At 44.8% G+C, this 19,252-nt stretch overlaps 1 protein-coding gene across 1 annotated transcript; it reads right to left on the bottom strand.

The window, feature by feature from the left end:
* Positions 1-1,513: 1,513 nt before the first annotated feature.
* On the bottom strand, positions 1,514-18,994 carry RNF114 (ring finger protein 114). The gene is made up of 6 exons (XM_073607270.1): positions 18,801-18,994; positions 15,672-15,822; positions 6,242-6,348; positions 5,467-5,581; positions 5,272-5,379; positions 1,514-1,991 (listed from the first exon to the last, which is right to left on the bottom strand). Exons 1-6 carry the CDS (start codon positions 18,926-18,928, stop codon positions 1,926-1,928), a joined length of 675 nt encoding a protein of 224 aa, XP_073463371.1. The 5' UTR covers positions 18,929-18,994; the 3' UTR covers positions 1,514-1,925.
* Between the last annotated feature and the right edge of the window lie 258 nt (positions 18,995-19,252).

Here is a 19,252-nt window from a genome sequence, read left to right as displayed (position 1 = left end):
TGGGAATGCTGGTGTGTTTGTGTACATGTGTGTGTGCACGTGTTTGTTTTTTTATTGGTTTGTGTGTGTGTGTGTTTAGGTATGTATGTATGTTACTTTTAATCCTGACTCCCATTCCTGTACTATCAGAACTGCTTCTTTAGGACTTGTTCATAATAGTGGCAAGGACTTCCAACAATCCATGCTCAGATCGCTTTTCAAAGGCATTTGACAGGTGGAGGAGAGGCAATATGTTGCACCCTCACCACCGGTTTTAACCTCCTAAATGCAGCATCACCACACCGCAGCCATGTGCAATGTACACAGTTGCGGGGTGGTTGCAGTGCAGCTTAGTTCAATGCAATGAGAAATTTTCAGAGAAAACGCTGCTTGCATCGGATAATGGAGGGCTGGATCAACATATTGTGGCATTGCTGAAAAAAAAAAAAAAAAAAAAAAGACAACCTTAGCTTCTTATACTGTTACTTTTCCTTTACTTTGTTTTTTAGGACAAGTTCAAAACCTAGAGGCAGCCAAAATCAGGGCGGCGGAGGATTACTAACAGCAGAGGGTCACATCCTACTGGCTGTAAGTTATGTCCCTTGTGCTGATTTTTCTGTTTTTTTTTTTTAGGTGTTAAAGTAAGTTAAAGTAGATCTAAACCAGAATTGGATTATTCAGTTTGCCACAGTACTGAAAGAATTAGCTTTTTTTATATATATAATATATATATATAAAATTACATAATTCGTTTACTTTGCTACAGTACTGAAATGATTTGCTTTTTTTTTATATAAAATTACATAATTGGATTATTTAGTTTGCTACAGTACTGTAAATATTGGATTTTTTATATAAAATTACATTTTTTTCTTACAGCCTGTTTCAGCCAGTTCTTGTCTCTATACTCTTATGCCCTGTACACAAGATCGGACATTCCGACAACAAAATCCATGGATTTTTTCCGACGGATGTTGGCTCAAACTTGTCTTGCATACACACGGTCGCACAAAGTTGTCGGAAAATCCGATCGTTCTGAACGCGGTGACGTAAAACACGTACGTCGGGACTATAAACGGGGCAGTAGCCAATAGCTTTCGTCTCTTAATTTATTCTGAGCATGCGTGGCACTTTGTGTGTCGGATTTGTGTACACACGATCGGAATTTCCGACAACGGATTTTGTTGTCGGAAAATTTTTTAGCCTGCTCTCAAACTTTGTGTGTCGGAAATTGCGATGGAAAATGTGTGATGGAGCCCACACACGGTCGGAACTTCCGACAACAAGGTCCTATCACACGTTTTCCGTTGGAAAATCCGACCGCGTGTACAGGGCATTACTCTTGCGTCAGTGGCACATTATTGCTCTGTACTGTTTTTTATTTATTTATTTTTTATCGTGGTGGACAGTGGCGCAGCCGCCTGCAGTCTCCAACAGAGACGGAAATGCCAGGATGACAAAAGCAGAAGCACAACAGGAGGTAGTTGTCAGGAAATACCTGAAAAGGGATCTACCTGAAAAAGGATCTTCATGGTAGGATCACCAAATATTTTTTTTATTTATTTATTTTTTTAAATAAAAGCTGCATATTTAGAAGTATTGATAATTACATTTAAATGCATATTAATATATGTTAAAAGATATGTATTTTGGTCACGGGGTTTAGATCTACTGTAAATTCTTGTTTTTAAGCTTTGTGTATACTTATTGAAAAGGGTGCCATCAAGGTCCAGGTCTAAAAAGGTTTTGATGGGTTTACACACAACACGCACACATGGTTAACCTGATACAATCCCCCTCTGGAAGAGAACCCCAACTTCATATTCTATCAGCAATAAAGTTTTGCCACAAGGCCACGGCCAATATGTAGGTCATTGATCTGCCGAGATGTCCCAGCATGTTGTTTGGAGCCAGTTTCTGGTGTACAGCTTCAGGTGGTGCTACCGTCAGTTATCCATCAACGATCGCACCAGCGCTTCTCGCATCATAGCGTCCTCATCCACTTCATAATCCTGAAGAAAACAGAGCAGGGCTGGAGTAAATATTAGACAACTATTTAAATAACCACTTCAGCTCCGGCACTTCGCTCCACTTCGGCACTGCGTTACTTTAACTAGTAATTGCACGGTCATGCAACGCTGTACCCAAACAAATTTGTATAAATTTTTTTTTTTTTCATACAAATAGAACTTTCTTTTGGTGGTATTTGATAACTTTTGTTTTTTTTTTATTTTTTTAATATATAAAACGAAAGAAGACCAACAATTTTAGGAAAAGAAAAAAAAAAAAAAAAAAAAAAAACAATATTTTTTACATTCTACTATAAAACATATGCCATAAATAAAAAAAATCCCAATAAGTGTATATTAATTGGTTTGTGTGAAAGTTATAGCGTCTACAAACTATGGCATATATACTGTATTTTTTTTTTGGATTTATACTACTAATGGCGGCGATCAGCGACTTATAACGGGACTGCGATAGTGCAGCGGGCAATTAGACTTCGACGCTGGTGGGAACTGGCTGACACTGACATCACCAGTGATCAGTGCTAATATTATGCACTGTCACTGTACTAGAAGAAAGAGGAAAGGGAAGCGCCACTAAGTGCAGTATCACAGGGGGGAATTTAATGTAAAGTTTAAAAACCACTTACAGGATTAAAATGAATTTTCGCCTTCCACATGAAATGTAGATATCGGCCTTGGATCCTCTGTCCTGCGGATACCGCCGGGATCTGGTCCATGGGGAGTAGATGTTTTGGGGATGCAAGTCAATGGCAAGCTCAGTGGTAGAAGTAGGAGGGGAGAGTTCTTGTCCCAATCAGTCCTTCGGTATAGCGCCGTCTGTGGAGATGTTTCATCCAGTTGCAGGCCCCATAGGCGTCCTGTGGCCACCAGGAGAAGAAACCAGCGTGGAATGAGGGCGGAAATAATTTCACCGGATGAACAGGAACATACTGGTGGAACGCGGGCGGAAATGACATCACTGGATGGATAGGAACATACTGGGAAACAATAGAGGCTACGCGCTCAGAGCTCACTGCTCCTTCAGAGGCCTCTGAAGGAGCTGTGAGCTCCAACCGCGTAGCCTCTATTGTTTCCCAGTCTCATCCTATCCATCCAGTGATGTCATTTCCACCCGCGTTCCACCGGTTTTCATTCCCTGTTGGCCACAGGACGCCTATGGGGTTTGCAACTGGATGAAACATCTCCACGGACGGCGCTATACTGAAGGACTGATTGGGACAAGAACTCTCCCCTTCTACTTTTACCACTGAGCTTGCCATTGACTTGCATCGTAGGGTCCACCGCCAAAGCATCTACTCACCATGGACCAGATCCCGGCGGTATCCGCAGGACAGAGGATCCAAGGCCAATATCTACATTTCATGTAGAAGGCGAAAATTAATTTTATTCCTGTAAGTGTTTTGAATTTTTACATTTAATTCCCCCCTGTGATACTGCACTTAGTCTTGTACTCAACAGAGCTGGCTATACTCTGAGGACAGCAGCCTGAAGTGCTTCACACTCACCCCACAGATTACCTAACCCCAAGCACTACAATATTATTTTAATTTCTTCTGAACTGGCCACTGTTGCTGGCATTCAAGTACTGTTATTTCATTTAACCAGCTACTTTTGCTGGCATGCACCCCTTGCGCCTAAACTCTACTGTCGCTGTACTAATGGCACTGGGCACAAAGGGGTTAACATCTATGGCGATGAAAAGGGTTAAATGTGTGCCTAACATTGCTTGGTGCATTCACTGTGTGCATTTTTGTTTACTAAGGGATGTGACGGTTTTTATTCCCTGGTTAGCAGTGAAACAAAAACAGGCACATCCTCGCTGTCAGGACAGAGCTCTGTGTTGTTTATATTCATGGAGCTCTGTCTTGTCATCCTTTTCAGTCTTCCTCCCGATCAGCGGGTCCCACTCGGGAATCATTGCCTGGGACCAGCTGATTGACTTGTGATGTGACCAATCCCAGCACAGCCGAGGCAGCGGGCACGAGTCCCCTACCTAGAAGAGCTGGATCACGTACTAGATATGTGATTCAGCACAGGGGAGCCTTAACCATAATCTAATCCTAGCAATGCAAATTGTGCCCAAGCCGTACCCTGAAAGATTTAACTTTTGTCTTGCATTCCTCCTGGAATACAGCAGTGGACTCCTGTGTTTTGAGTCTCATAGCTGTATATCTGCAGGATGAGATCATCTAAAATATCTGCAGGATGAGATCATCTAAGGTACGTCTGTCTTTAAAAATGCTAGTCTGACCAGATTTGGGAGGGGGATGTCATTACTGTGCTGCTCATTGTTCTCTTTGCTTGAGAGGAAGCTGTACCTGAGGACCTGCAGTAGAAGGAATTCCCTGCTGCATGTATTCCAGGTGTCATCAAATGGTGGACTACGGTCCAGACACAGACCAAGTGACAGTCATGTGTGGTGCCACACCACTAAGAAGCCTAGGTGGTCTCCTCTTCTGTGTGTACTTGCCTGCCTGCCACCGCTGCTCCTGTTAAAAATTCACAGCAGGACAGAGGGCGGGACGCATGGAAAGTCTGCAGAGAGAGAGGGAGCTGCCCAAGTGGGCAACAGGTTGTTAGGATGCGAGGCAGTCCTAGCAACAAATCACTTGCTTGCTAACAAGAGTTGGGCAGCTCCCGCCCTCAGTACAATCCTGCGGTGCCTCCCACCCTCTGCCTTGCTGTGAGGCTAACAGAAGGAGCAGCGGCCACAGGCAGGAGAGTACACACAGAAGAGAAGCTCGCCCTGCCATGCCTCCCACCCTTTGCCTTGTTGTGCATGTTGTAACTGCAATGGGGAAATGTGATTTGTCATTGCAAAGGTGGGCTGTGATGTACAGTAAGGGGTGCTACGATGAGAGAGAGGAATGAGCTGTGATTTCGAGGGGGACTGTGATGTAAAGAGGCTGACCAGACCTTCATGAATTTTAAATCAGTATCCCTAATCTATTCTGTAGATCTGTGCCTCCTCTGCTGCTTGATCATTCCCCCACCAGTCATAAGGGGGGCAGCTCTGACACAAGGAAGCAAAGCCCAGTTCCTTCAAAAAGATGACCACCTCCACACAGTGCAGAACAATCCTGGGTAAAAGATCAGCTGCAGAGAGAGTACTTTGCTCTGTTTACCTTTCTTTTTTGTGCACAGCCTCCGCATTTCTATTTTTCTTGAATTCCAGATTTAACCCTGGAACGTCATACTCCTTAAAAAAGTACACAAAACAATTGGCACTGGGTGATGCATATACATAAGTAAGCGTACTTACAACAAAAGTATCATATGAGAATTTGTGGCGGCGGCGGATATGCTCCATGAAGTTGGCACTTCTGTAGCCAGGGTCCCCCCAGGGCATGGAGGCACATATAGGACAAACCTGATGATAAAGATAATACAGCAAGTGTTCATAGGACTAAGGACTAGAACAGAAATTTCTCAACACTAATACAACACAAGGCCTTACCACGGGTGTGGGGTCACTATAATGATACTTCCTACAATGATCCACTAGTCCTTCCTGGTCCAAGTTCTGTTCCTGGCAATAAGGGCAGACGAACGTGAATCGGTTTGGGATATCTCTGGGAGAAGAGTTAAAAAATAAGGGTTAAGGTTTTCAGTAAAACATTTACACACCGCTTACAGTGAAGGATTGCAAATGAAGCTTGCATAGATCATCACTGCTGTTTTCAAACTGCTCACCTATTGGGGGCTTTTGAAGTGTCGCCTATAGAGATATAGGGTACTGAAGTTTGTCATCATTTCACGGGCGCAAGCAAATCTAAGATTTGACATGTTGGGTATCTATTTACTCGATGCGACCTCGGCTTTTATATTTTACCAAAATATGGGTAATTTATTGCATATGTTTGCCCTAAAATTCACTTTAGTGTTTTTTCTATTGAAATGTTTGGATTGTCTAAGACCTTTGCGGTAATAGCGTGCGACATAAAAAAAAATGGAACTCCCACTATTTTATTCTCTAGTGTGTCTGCTTTCAGAAAATATACGTTTTGGGGGTTTTATGTAACCTTCAGGCATACAATTATTTTTTAAGCATGTGTGGAAAAAAAAAAAAAAAAAGAAGGAGCAAAAACACTGGCAGAGAAAGGGTTAAAAGGAAGAATCTGAATGCTTTATGTGGATGAAAGGAACTCTCTCTCTCCCCCCTCCCACCCACCCAAGACATTTTAATTAATAAACAGCACTAAATAGATGCCACAGATTAGTGCAATACTTACTTGTCCTGTGCTGACTTGTCCTTGGTCACCGACTTGATGCCTTCCATGACATAGTTCTGATACTGAGAGCAGTTTGTGGAGTGGGCCCGCATGTTGCAGAGGAGCATCTGTAGAGTAGATCATTTATGTAAGTAAAAGCCTTTGTCACTGAATGGAAATCCCTCTACTATATCAGAGAAAGGCAAATCCCACTCTATACAAAGAAACCCAGGAGAATTCTGGCTGAGTCTGGAGGGGAATTTATGTCTGACTTCAAGTCTGAAACACGTTTGCCACCAAGTAGTTCAGATATGGAAGGTCACAGGATTCTTTAACCACTTCAGCCCCAGAAGGATTTGCCCCCTTAATGACCAGTCCTTTTTTTGCTATACTGCACTCTGTTCACTTTAACTGACAATTGCGCGGTCGTGCGACGCTGTACCCACAAATAGAACTTTCTTTTGGTGGTGTTTGATCCCCTCTGCGGTTTTTAGTTTTTGCGCTATAAACAAAAAAAGAGCAACAATTTTGGGAAAAAAAAAAAATAATAATTTTTTTACTTTCTGCTATAATACAAATTGAAAAAAATATATATGTAAAAAAAAAAATGTATTATAAATGTAAATAAAAATCGCAATAGGCGTACACTAATTGGTTTGCGCAAAAGTTATTGCGTATACAAACTACGGGATAGATTTAGGGATATTTTTTATTGTTTTTACCAGTAATGGCGGTGATCTGCGATTTTATAGCGGGACTGTGACATTGCGGCGGACAAACCTGACCCCCAAATGACACTTTTTTGGGGACTAGTGACATTATTACATTGATCAGTGCTATAATAATGCACTGATCAATGAAAAAAAAAAGACATTGGCACTGAACGGGTTAACACTAGGAGGCGATCAAGGGGTTAAGTGTGTGCCCTGTGTATGTTCTAACTGTAGAGGAGGGGATGGGCTCACTGGGACACGACAGAGAAAACTGCATACATATCGCAGATGCCTGCGCAGAAAAAGTCTGCACGTTGTGGTGTGAACAGGGCACATAGAGAACAAATTGTGTTTTTTTTTTGTGCCCTTACAGAAAGCATGCAGAAAAACGGACGTTTCCACACCATGGTGAATGAGGCCTAAAAGCTGAATTGCAGACACTTTGCAAAAAGCACTGGCACATTATGAGTTAAGTCCAAGGAGCTGCTAGACATCTCCAGAACTTCTATTATTTATATCTGACAGGTTTATGTCTCTTCCCTGAACATACACAGACACTTAGGGCTGTGATAGAGGAGGGAAAGAGGCACACAGAGCAGCTATGCCCACCCCTTCCCTCTGCTGCCCATTCAGAGAAGCCTTTGTATTTTGTAAAATGATTCAAATAACAGAAAGGCTTCTGTGATTGGGCAGGAGGAGAGGAGAGGCAGGCATAGCAGCTGCACTGACTCCAACTGCTTAGACCTGAAGCATCAATGTCAGGCTCCCGCAAATACTGTCTTTGGGGAGTCTAAAAAGACTGTCAGATGTAAAAAAATAGCAATGAGCCTAGGAGTTGTCATGCACCTCCTTGGACTTAATTCTTAGTATGCCTTCACTTTTTTTTTTTTCCTTAACAAGAAAATGCCTTCACTTTTTACGAAGTAATTCCTGGAATTCAGCTTTAATGAAAAGAGCATTAGTATGGCAGACAGGCAGCAGTAGATCAGTGAAGGTAGCTTTAATATTTCTCTCAGTACGGCTTCTCATTAACAAATATGCAGCAGGGTGGGTCCAAACTCCTAACCTGAGTACTTGTTACTGGGCAGTATTTCAAACAGTACTAAAGTGAGAGGTGTCAGCATGACAGCCAAGCAACTAGCATTTTTCAGGCGATCAATAACATCAATAAACATACTTTTCCAAGTGCAGGCGTGCTGAAGGCTGCCATAGCTTGGACTTACGAACGGCCAGCTAGCCTCAAGGCTGTTCTTTTACTCAGCCTTGGAAATAGCTGCCGCTCCCGAGTCAGACAATGGCAGCCCACATCAGAAAGGTATCTAGAGCTGGAGGAGAAACACCCTTTGAAGTGTATGCCAACCCTAACAAAGAACTTTTACTTGTTCCCCATTGGCCTGTTAAATATGCCATTGGAAGCGTTTTGTTATATCCATTCATACTAATGATCCTGCCAGAAATCTAGTGAGCCGATTACTTCCTGTGCCGCACTCTGTTACATCGTTCTCAGCTATCTTAGAAGACTTCAGAGCACCCCCTCAGGTGTTAGGAAACTAAGGAGAGGAGGGGGGGGGGGGGTGTTTTGTAGCCCTGTACTATGTTGACAAAGATGCTCCTCCATAGATCCAGTGACGGTATTTATTCCTATGGCCGGTCTGTACTTATGCAAAGGGACTAAACAGTATGCCAAGCACAGTAGGAGCTGGATGTGGTCAGGACATTTTTTTGGTAAAAACTGGAGCAGAATCACACAATAAAGAAGTTGGAAGCCAAGCTGAAAGTATGTATTTCGGTATGTTGTTGCCACTTAGGGAAGTGGGAGGAATATTTAGGGGACAACATCACCAGGCTGCTTCCACACCGAGGCGTTTTACAGGCGATATAGCTCTAAAAATAGCGCCTGGCAAAGGGCCTCTCCTCTCACTCCAGTGTGAAAACCCAATCGCTTTCACACTGAAGGGGTCTGCTGGCAGGACGCAAAAAAAAAAAAAAAAAAGTCCTGCAAGCAGCATCTTTGGGGCAGTGTATACACCACTCCTAAAGCGCCCCTGTCCATTGAAATCAATAAGGGCCATAGTAATTACTATGTGGGTTATAGGCCACCTGCAGGTGATGGACACTGGCACGCCCTAAGATAAAAAGTGTCCTCCCTATATAACCCCTCCCACTACTGGGAGTATCTCAGTTTTGTAGCAAAGCAATACACGTGTATAATACCAAAGGGGGAGGGATCTCTGTGTCCCGTTATGTACTTCAAAGAAAAGGATTTTACAGGTAAGCTGTTTTAAAAATCCTATTTTCTTATCGTACATCACGGGACACAGAGCCATAGTAGTTATTATGTGGGATGTTTCATAGCAATGCCAACTGAAGGGAGGGAGACAACAAAAAGTAGGGCAATAGGAGACTAGAGGACTAATACTGCAGCCTGCAGTACCCTGCACCCAAAGGCGATATCCTGATGACCTTTTACATCTATTTGATAGAATCTGATAAAATGTATATACTGAAGACCAAGTTGCGGCCTTACAGATTTGAGCCATGGAGGCCTGGTGATGCACTGCCCAGGAAGCACTAACATCCCTAGGGGAGTGCGTTTTGATTTGAGAGGGTGGAATCCACCTCTTAATCATGAGCTTGAATGACTACTTGTCGAATCCATTTAGAATAGTAGATTTCGATGCTGTCTATCTTCCTTTAGGACTTTCAGGCAACACGAATAAAAACATCCGTTTTTTTGAATCTTTGCAACCGCCTTTAAGTAGACATTGACTGCTCTCACCACATCAAAAAAAATGTAGTGATTTTTCTTTCAAAGAACGGGGTTCTGGAAAAAAGGACGGTAGAACAATATCCTGGTTTAGATAAAAACCTGATACTACCTTTGGCAACAACGTTAGGATGAGGACGCAATACTACCTTATCCTAGTGAACAATAAAAATATGGCTCTTTACAAGAAAGAGCAGCCAATTCTGATACCCTTCTTGCAGTAGATATGGTTACCAGAAAAAATAGTTTCCTTGTCAAAAAAGGACCAAGGGAATATGTCGTATCGGCCCAAAAAAGGCTGTTTTGTAATGCCGACAAAACTAAATTCAAGTCCCAAGGGTTCAGGGGTTACCTAACCGGAGATTAAGTCGAGTTACCCCCTGAATAAAGTTATGGACCAAAGAATGCGAAGCAAGTGGTCGATGAAATAATACCGATAAGGCCAAGACCTGTCCTTAGAAAGCACTCAAGGCCAGCTTTATTTCTCACGCCATGTGCAGAAAAGATCAAGGACTCTACCTAGACTTATTTCCTGGGGTGCAGCTCCTGGTTTCACACCAGGAGACATATGTTTCCCAGACTCCCTAATATATAACCATGGAGACTGGCTCTGCATAAACCAAGGTAGAAAACTACCGAATCTGACAGCCCATGCTTTTTCAGAGAGTGGGCTTCAATAGCCAAACTGTTAAATTTATCGTTTGTAAAGTAGGATGGAACTTCGGACCCTGCGAGAGAAGGTCTGGCCGCGAAGGCAGGGTCCATGGGTTCCCTACTGCCATCTCTACGATCTCCCAAGATTTTCTGGACCCCGCTGGGGTTACAAGAATCAACAACTTCCCTTCCTGCTTGATCCTGTGAAGAAGTGGTGGATGCAGGCAGAATAGGAGGGAATGCACAAATCAGTGATAACCAATTCCACGGGAATAGCAAGGCATCCTTTCCGCATGCTAGCGGATCCTTTGTTCTTGACACAAAGTTGTCAATCTTATTTGTTGATCCTGGACGCAAACAGATCTATGTCTGGGATTCCCCATCCTTGACATATTGACAGGAAGATATCGGGGTGAAGGAACCATTCTCCCAGGAAAAACTGCTGGCGACTCAAGTAGTCCGCCTGCCAATTTTCTTATTCCTAGAATGAAAACTGCCAATTAGGCAAAGTACATTGTTTTCTTCCCAAGATAGGATATGCTTCACCTTTCTCTGAGCCACACAACTTCTTCTGCCATTGCTGTGGCATAAACGGATTCACTCCTAGCAGGACAATACCTTAAACTGAAAGTTCAGGCCTCAGAACCACGTGCTCTGCCTGAATTTTTAAAATGGTAATAGGCAAGGCCATTTCTGATCTGGGCCACTTCTCCTGGACAGCTGCCTCTTTCAGGACTGTCCCCCAACCTAAACAAAAAAAAGGTTGGCATATGTTGATACTATTTCCCAGGTAACTGAAGGATTTTCCCCTTCGCAGATTTTTGGAAGTTAACCATAAACTGAGGTTCCGGCGCACTCTGCCTACAGCATCTGGTATTTCCAGATGGTCTTTCATCCGGGTACTAACCAGGCCCGACCCTGCTTAGCCTCCAAGATCGGTCGAAATCGATCGCTATCAGGGTGATGTGGCCGTAGGCTTTGGAGTCAGACACATTGGGAATATAGAGCTTGAATTCTCTGTTTCAAGCCGATAGGATACTGCTTTGCAGCATCTAGAACGATACTGAGCATAAAGAACGGCCTCGAACGAAGCCACTATTCTTTCCCGACAACCTCACGCAAAGTCGAATAGGAGAAAAACATCTTGCTTAGACTACCTACATCAGACCATTATGGTGCTGATCTTAGCCTGGGTTACGAACACCCTTTTCTGGGTGTATCTATGATCAGACCCAAGTATCTTCTTCACGTTTTAAAGAAGATTCCTCCTAGGATGAGAATCCGACATAGATATTTCAGGTAGTTGAATGTGGTGACCATAATTTTGGTCTAAACGTGCTACCGACCCGATTGGTCTAACCAGAACAGATTGACTAGGTAAACCATAATCGTTATACCTTGGGCCCTCAATCTGGCTAGAAAAGAAGCCAGAACCATGTACTCGAGGTGTACCAGCTAGATCGTAACCTAGAGCTACACGCTGAAAAAGAAGATTTTCCACTTTGAAAGAAAATATTACTAGTGAGCGAGGAAATAGGCATATGGAGATATGCATCTTCATGCAAAAAGGGAGAGATTATATTCAGCAATAGAATTTTAGATTTTTGAGGTCTAGAATGTCCATTTGGATTTAACCAAATCCCAATCTCTGCTTTTACATGGGGCCACCATGTACACTTTTTGCCAAAATATGGTCCAACGCTAGAGAGGAAGATTTCTTTTTCTCTGGATCCCTAGGAACGTTTGATCTGAGAAAACGAGGAGACGGAAACTCTTGGAACTCCAGTTTGTACGTTGGAGCTATTGAGTAAGTCCCCCATTTGTCTTGACCTTCCCAGAGAAGAATTCTCCCTATTGAGCAAGCAGGGGCACCTTCTCATAAGGAGGCTGATGCCCCTGGCACAGAAGAAGGAACTTTGAATTAAAAAACACAATAAGTCCTTCATTTATTTAAAAGGCAAAAAGGGGTATCTTTCTTTTGCTAGAAATTCTTTGGATATATCCAAAATATCCCCAGATAGCTGTCTTACCGCAAAAGGGAAGACTAGCTAGGAGCTTCTTGCATGACGCTTATCGAAGGCACAATCTGTCATAGCAACTATTGCAAACATAAAGCTGCCTCCTAGACCTGCTGAGCAGGATACCTTAAACACCTGTTAAAACTGGTTTCTCAACAATTAACCAATTACTGTCAGCGCAGGCGGAGAGACTCAACCTGCCAGAGAAAAAAGCGTTTTTTTTTTTAAAGGAATTCCAACCTCTTATTCATTGGATCCCTAAGTATTTGAGTATGTCTGCCGGACAAGTCAAACTTACTCACAAAGGATATAGTAGCGTTATACCCTGCTTAGTGAATTTTCTCTACCATAGGATAAGGTATGAAAACTTTTTAGAAGGGAAAATAATGCTCATCTGGATGATCCTCCAGGTACAAAAAAAAATTTCCCAACAAAGCATGGACAGGAAAAAGCATGCACGGCTTGGGGAGGCTTTAGCAAACCCAAACACTCAGTTAAGGGTACATAAATGTGGAGCGGATCATTCAGCAAGAAATTGTACCATCAATCTTACAGATTGTGAAAGCTGACCCTCCCACAATTGACACCTCAGAAGAGGAGTCATCAGCCTCACCACGGTCCCCTGAGGGGATAGTCTTCTCCTACCCCTAGTTCCTCAGTCTGTGGGTCTAGGAAAATGGAAGAGAACCTGTCGCATCTTGACCACACTGGGATGCGATTAACCATTCTGGGACGCGATTAAAGTCACTAAACTTCTTTTAAAAACCTACCATGGCTGAGGAAAAAAAGTAAAATGAACAGGGGCTGCAGTGTTGAAAACAGTTGCAAACATTTCATGGCCCCGATGCTCACTCTGACCAGCCACCCCCTCTCAGGGGAGGATGCCATTTGAAGAGTAGGCTTTCCAGAGCTTGAGGGAGACCCTTTTAGCTTCTTTTTTTGGGAGTGTCTCAACCCCCCCTTCTGAATATAGCCCGATGCACAAAGCAGAGGTATTACCAGAAGTAAATCGCATCCATTGTTTGAGCAATAGTCAGCCACTGCCGCTGCTATTAACACTCAGCCTGATGCAATAGTAAATGTGTTCAAAAACAATGCTTGTGTCAACCTCTTACATGCCCCTCTATGCCCTTGTGTCCCTCCGCAGCTTGCAGCAATAACACTAGTGCTTTTAAAAACATTCTTTCCTGCGCTGGGCGTGAAGGACGCCAACGCCGTGCTAAGCCCCGCCCCTCCGTCACCTACGGCCCCCCTCCTCTCTTAAAAAAAAAAATTTTAAAAAAGTTTGTCTGCGCGGGCTCTGATACTATGGGATCTTACAGAGGGGAGAAAATGGCGATGAGAGTCTGGAAGCCGCCGAGTAGTGCGGTGTGCCCTTTTATTTTTTGTTTTTCTTTAGTGCTTCTTCCTCTTGAAGAGGGGTAGCAAATGGCACAGGTGGGGGGCATCTGGCGGGGAGGACCCCCCCCAGACTTACCGGAGGTCTGTTGCTGGCTGGAGGAAATGGAAGCTGCTGCTCCGGACACTGTGAGCTCTCTGAGGAAGCCTGAGAAGGTATGTGCTCTATACAACCCCCAGTGGTGACACGTAAGCATGACAACATTTACTACCTTAAAAGGAGGAATTCATAAGAAAAGTACAAAAATTTCTTAGAAAAACTCCACTTACCTTTCCCGCTGCAGGGTTTTCTGTGGTAAAACCAACAGACCCAACCCAGAACCTTCACGGTGGGTTCTGTTAAACCTTCAGGAGCTGGGGATCCTGGAGGAAACCCACAATCCTGGACCTGTAATAGCACCACCACCAGTAAAACTTTATGGCCTTACTACCAAAAAGTACTGGATCCCGGGGTCCAGCTCTCTAAAAAGAGAAGGGTTTACAGGCAAGACCTAGTTTCTTCGTACACAAGGCCCGAGTACCATTCAATTTGGCCTAAAAGACACTTTGAATGGATCCGGCTGCATGACTAGCCCCAGCAAGGATTGCTCCAATGGAGCTCAGCACAGCACATGTTTAGTCGTGACCAACACCTTAGACACTGGCGGAAAAACTGAGATACTCAGTAGTGAGAGGGGTTATATAGGGAGTGCACTTTTTATCTTAGGGCGTGCCAGTGTCCATCATCTGAAGGTGGCCTATAACCCACATAGTAACTACTGTGGCTCTGTATCCCGTGATGTACGATAAGAAACAGAGGTTTCCATCGCCCCAGGGAGACACTCCAATGGGCAGGACTAGGTTTCTGTTCAGAAAATAGCAAAGCTCCTGGGAGTCGGTCAGCGGCAACTTCTGCTATTCTACCGGGTTACAGTCAATGAACTGTGAATGTTTTGGAATCAGATGAGAATGATGACATATTAGGCACTTTGTTATCATTACCAAAAGATCTAATGAATTATCTTACTGAAAAGAATCCTGAATTTGTCATGACCGTACCTTACATCATCATTTCTCAGCTTAAAGTGTTGTTACTAAACCCACAACAGTATAATCAGTCTGTATATGCAGTAAAGCATGCTTGCTACACTCACTGTGGAACCTAAGGGGTTAATCCTTGCATTGTCCCACTCCCCTTCTTCCACAGTCCTCAATCCATCTTCTGATAGTACAGAGCCTTGGAGGCACTCTACACATACTCAGTTTGTGTATTGCTAGATTTTTTTTTGGGGGGGGGGCAGGTAATCTGGGGTCGATATTCACATTTTTCAAAGTATCGGTATGCTTCAAATTGTTGTTGTTTTCAATACTTTCAAGTGCAGCGGAGGGGTTTGGGGTCTTATAGACTTCAGATCACTCCATAAAGAGTACCGGTCACCGCCCATCACTGTCACAAAGATGTTACATTCCTTGTGACAGCATAAAAAAAAAAAAAAAAAAAGAAAAAAAAAAGGACAGTGTAAAAATAAAAAAAAAATTTAAAATGTACAAAATATCGGCACCAGATATCGGCATCGCATTAGCCCTGAAAAAATTATAATCGGTCGACCTCTAGTATTTAGCAGTTTATATTTACTAAAATAATTGCATTTCCATGTTCTTTGTACTGTGGGAGAGCAGATATAGTGACTGCAGGGTCCTGGGTTTAGTAACACTTTAATCAAAATTTTATCCAACCAAGAAACAGCAACTTCACTCCAGTCACAACGAGGCCTCCAGCTCCTAGTGAATGGAAAGGTAACGTCCCGTCATCTACTGATCCAACACACAGAATACTCATCTCTGAGATCAGGTACACCACACATGGTAAAAAAAAAAAAAAAAAAAAAAAAAAAAGAAGGAGAATCCCCGCCAATAATTACCTTTGAATGACAGCCTTTACAAGAGGTGTGCGTTTCCCTCATCTGCTTCTCCAAATCAGACGCCTTTATGCCAGGAGTGAGGCGGCTGCGGCACACCGCGCATGTGGGACTCCTCTGTGTCATGCACTGCTCGAAGCACATCATACAGAATCTGCAGGTGGGGGAAAGAGAAAAAAAAAAAATCTCAGTTTCAATTTGATCTCAATGTTTTATTCATAAAGTATTACATACTATCACATTACATTGTGAAGGATGTTATGGTATCCTTACAGAAGATTTTTTTTTTTCCTGTGATGTGGGGCTGTGCCCACACAGGTTAACTGCTCATTTTAGTCTAGGGGTGAGAGGAGCAAAGATATACTTACCTAATCCACAGATCCTCCGAGCGCAAGACTGGTCCCAGCCGCCCCTGATCCCCCACCGCCAGGAGTCTTGTGTATGGACTGTTCCTGACGTCATCATGCCCATAGACCAGCTCTGGACACAAGGACGGCAGCAGCAGTCCATCGCTAGACGTGGGGGGGTGGGGGAGTGCTGTGTTCCGGAGGAACGAGGAATCGAGCAACTAAAGATTTTCCCTGTGCCCCCGGGACAAATCAAGCAGTTAACCCACACAGTGCAGGCACAGCTCCACCGCATAGGAAAATAGAAAGTTGTCCTGAAATGCTTCTTTAAAGTGTTTCTTACCCCAACACTTCATATTCCTGATATGTGGCAGCTGTACCATGTACTTATATGAGAAAGTCTCCTGTAACGCTTTGCATTGCTTCCTTTGTGTGATATGCCTGGTGATCCTGCCAGTCCCTCTGCTTTCCTATTAAAAAACTGACCACACTAAGCAGGAGAACATATTGTGGCCAGTTCTCTAGTTAAGCAAGGTCCATAAAGACATGGATGAGCGAGTGTGGGGTGGAGGAACTTGACTGGCCTGCACAGAGCCCTGACCTCAACCTGATAGGACACCTTTGGGATGAATTAGAGCGAAGACTGCGAGCCAGGCCTTCTCGTCCAACATCAGTGCCTGACCTCACAAATGTGCTCCTGGAAGAATGGTCAAACATTCAAATAGACACACTCCTAAACCTTGTGGACAGCCTTCCCAGAAGAGTTGAAGCTGTTGTAGCTGGAAAGGGTGGGCCAACTCAATATTGAACCCTACGGACTAAGACTGGGATGCCATTAAAGTTCATGTAAAGGCAGACGTCCCAATACTTTTGGTAATCTAGGTATGTGTAAAGCACCTCGTAATTTGACTGTGCTATATAATTACCTGTAATAATATCCGCTCTTCTGTCTAGAATTCTATTTTAGTGAACGACAATGGCAGGTGGATAGAAAGAGTAGGGAACATACATTCAGAGCCTCACACCAATTTCATTTCAACATCCCAATTTTTGTGTACGAGGAGCACCAATAGAGCATCATCACTCCCAGAAGTAACCTGTAAACTATCTCTACCCATAATGCATCATTCAGAGAAGGGGCCCCTTTATAAAAAAGGTACAAAGCACTCCATATAGGAGGTATACAAGAAAAAGTGAAAGTCACTCACATATCTCAGCAGCTTTCAGTTTCCCTTTCCTCACCCATACATGAATCACATATTAAAACAAGGCACCACAGCGCCACCTGTACATCTGTTGTGTATGTGCAGGGCTTAGAAAGGGCTATACAGGGACTTGTAGCTCCCCTGGTCATGTAGGATGGTATAGCATGCACAGGTGACCCCCTCACAGAAGGGATAAGAGATATAGGTACAGTATAAAGAGATCCTATACAGAAGTATAAAGGGTCCCATACAGAGGAAAAAGTGAAAGTCACTGACATATCAGATTTTACTTTCTCTTTCCTATACCTTACAGATAAATGATCAATTCCTATAAATCACAGGCTAAGACAATAATCCCTCCTCTACACCTGCAGTGTGTGTGGAGGGGTCAGAGCAGTCTACATTGGGTCCTATAGTTCCCCTGGTCATGTGAGATCAGCATAGCACTCACGGGGGGTGACCGTACAACCCCTTATAGGAGATAACGGGGGAGAGGTTCCCCCCCCCAGCTAACGGGGGAGAGGTTCCCCCCCCCCCGCACACAGCTAACGGGGGAGAGGTTTCTCCCCCCCCCCCCCCCGCACACAGCTAACGGGGGAGAGGTTTCTCTCCCCCCCCCCCCCCGCACACAGCTAACGGGGGAGAGGTTTCTCTCCCCCCCCCCCCGCACACAGCTAACGGGGGAGAGGTTTCTCTCCCCCCCCCCCCGCACACAGCTAACGGGGGAGAGGTTTCTCTCCCCCCCCCCCGCACACAGCTAACGGGGGAGAGGTTTCTCTCCCCCCCCCCCGCACACAGCTAACGGGGGAGAGGTTTCTCTCCCCCCCCCCCGCACACAGCTAACGGGGGAGAGGTTTCTCTCCCCCCCCCCCGCACACAGCTAACGGGGGAGAGGTTTCTCTCCCCCCCCCCCCGCACACAGCTAACGGGGGAGAGGTTTCTCTCCCCCCCCCCGCACACAGTTAACGGGGGAGAGGTTTCTCTCCCCCCCCCCCCCACACAGTTAACGGGGGAGAGGTTTCTCTCCCCCCCCCCCCCCCCACACAGCTAACGGGGGAGAGGTTTCTCTCCCCCCCCCCCCCCCCACACAGCTAACGGGGGAGAGGTTTCTCTCCCCCCCCCCCGCACACAGCTAACGGGGGAGAGGTTTCTCTCCCCCCCCCCCCGCACACAGCTAACGGGGGAGAGGTTTCTCTCCCCCCCCCCCCGCACACAGCTAACGGGGGAGAGGTTCCCCCCCACACAGCTAACATGGGAGAGGCCCACCCTCCAGATAACAGGGGAGAGGTCCCCTCCCCACAGGTAACAGGGGAGGTCCCCCCCCACCGCACACAGATAAGAGGGGATCCTCTGCATAGAGATATATAGGGCACCATATACAGGTATGAAGGGAAAAGTGAAAGTCACTTTCATCTCCTTCACTTTCTCTCTCCTCGTCCTTACAGATAAAAGATGAATTCCTATAAATCACACACTGAGACAAGTCCCCACAATCCCTCCTGTACACCTGGGGGGGAGGGGATCAGAGCAGGCTTTCCTGGGACTTGTAGTTCCCCTGATCACGTGACCTCAGCACTCACATGTGACCGCACGCCACCCTCACAGGATCCTGGAAGAGCTCCAGACAGATGGGACAAACAAACCGGTCCATGGGGTCCACATCCCGGGCGGCCCCGGGGCCTCTCTGCCAGTAGAGTTCACCCGCCATCTCCTTCACAACCTTTTCACTTCCGCAAACACCCGCTGACGTCACACAGCCAATCCCAGCCCCGCCTTCCGCACCACGTGGGGGGAGGAGCAACGGGGGTCACATGACTGAGCTCCAGCGATACATTGTGTCTGATCCTTCCTCCACTCATCAGTGTTACATTGTATCCGATCCGAAGATTACTTGAAACCTCCAAACATGTGTTTTCTAAAGGCAAACACCCTGTATTATTAGAGAGCGGCAGTTCCAATTTTACACATTATTAACATAAACATTAAAGTTCACTTTAGGACACACAAGCACAATATTTTACCCATTTTTTGG

The sequence above is a fragment of the Aquarana catesbeiana genome, linkage group LG12 (genome assembly GCF_042186555.1).
Source record: "Aquarana catesbeiana isolate 2022-GZ linkage group LG12, ASM4218655v1, whole genome shotgun sequence".
NCBI lineage: Eukaryota > Metazoa > Chordata > Amphibia > Anura > Ranidae > Aquarana > Aquarana catesbeiana.
The sequence above is the reverse complement of the archived record's forward strand: the minus strand, read 5'-3'. Positions and strand labels throughout refer to the sequence as shown.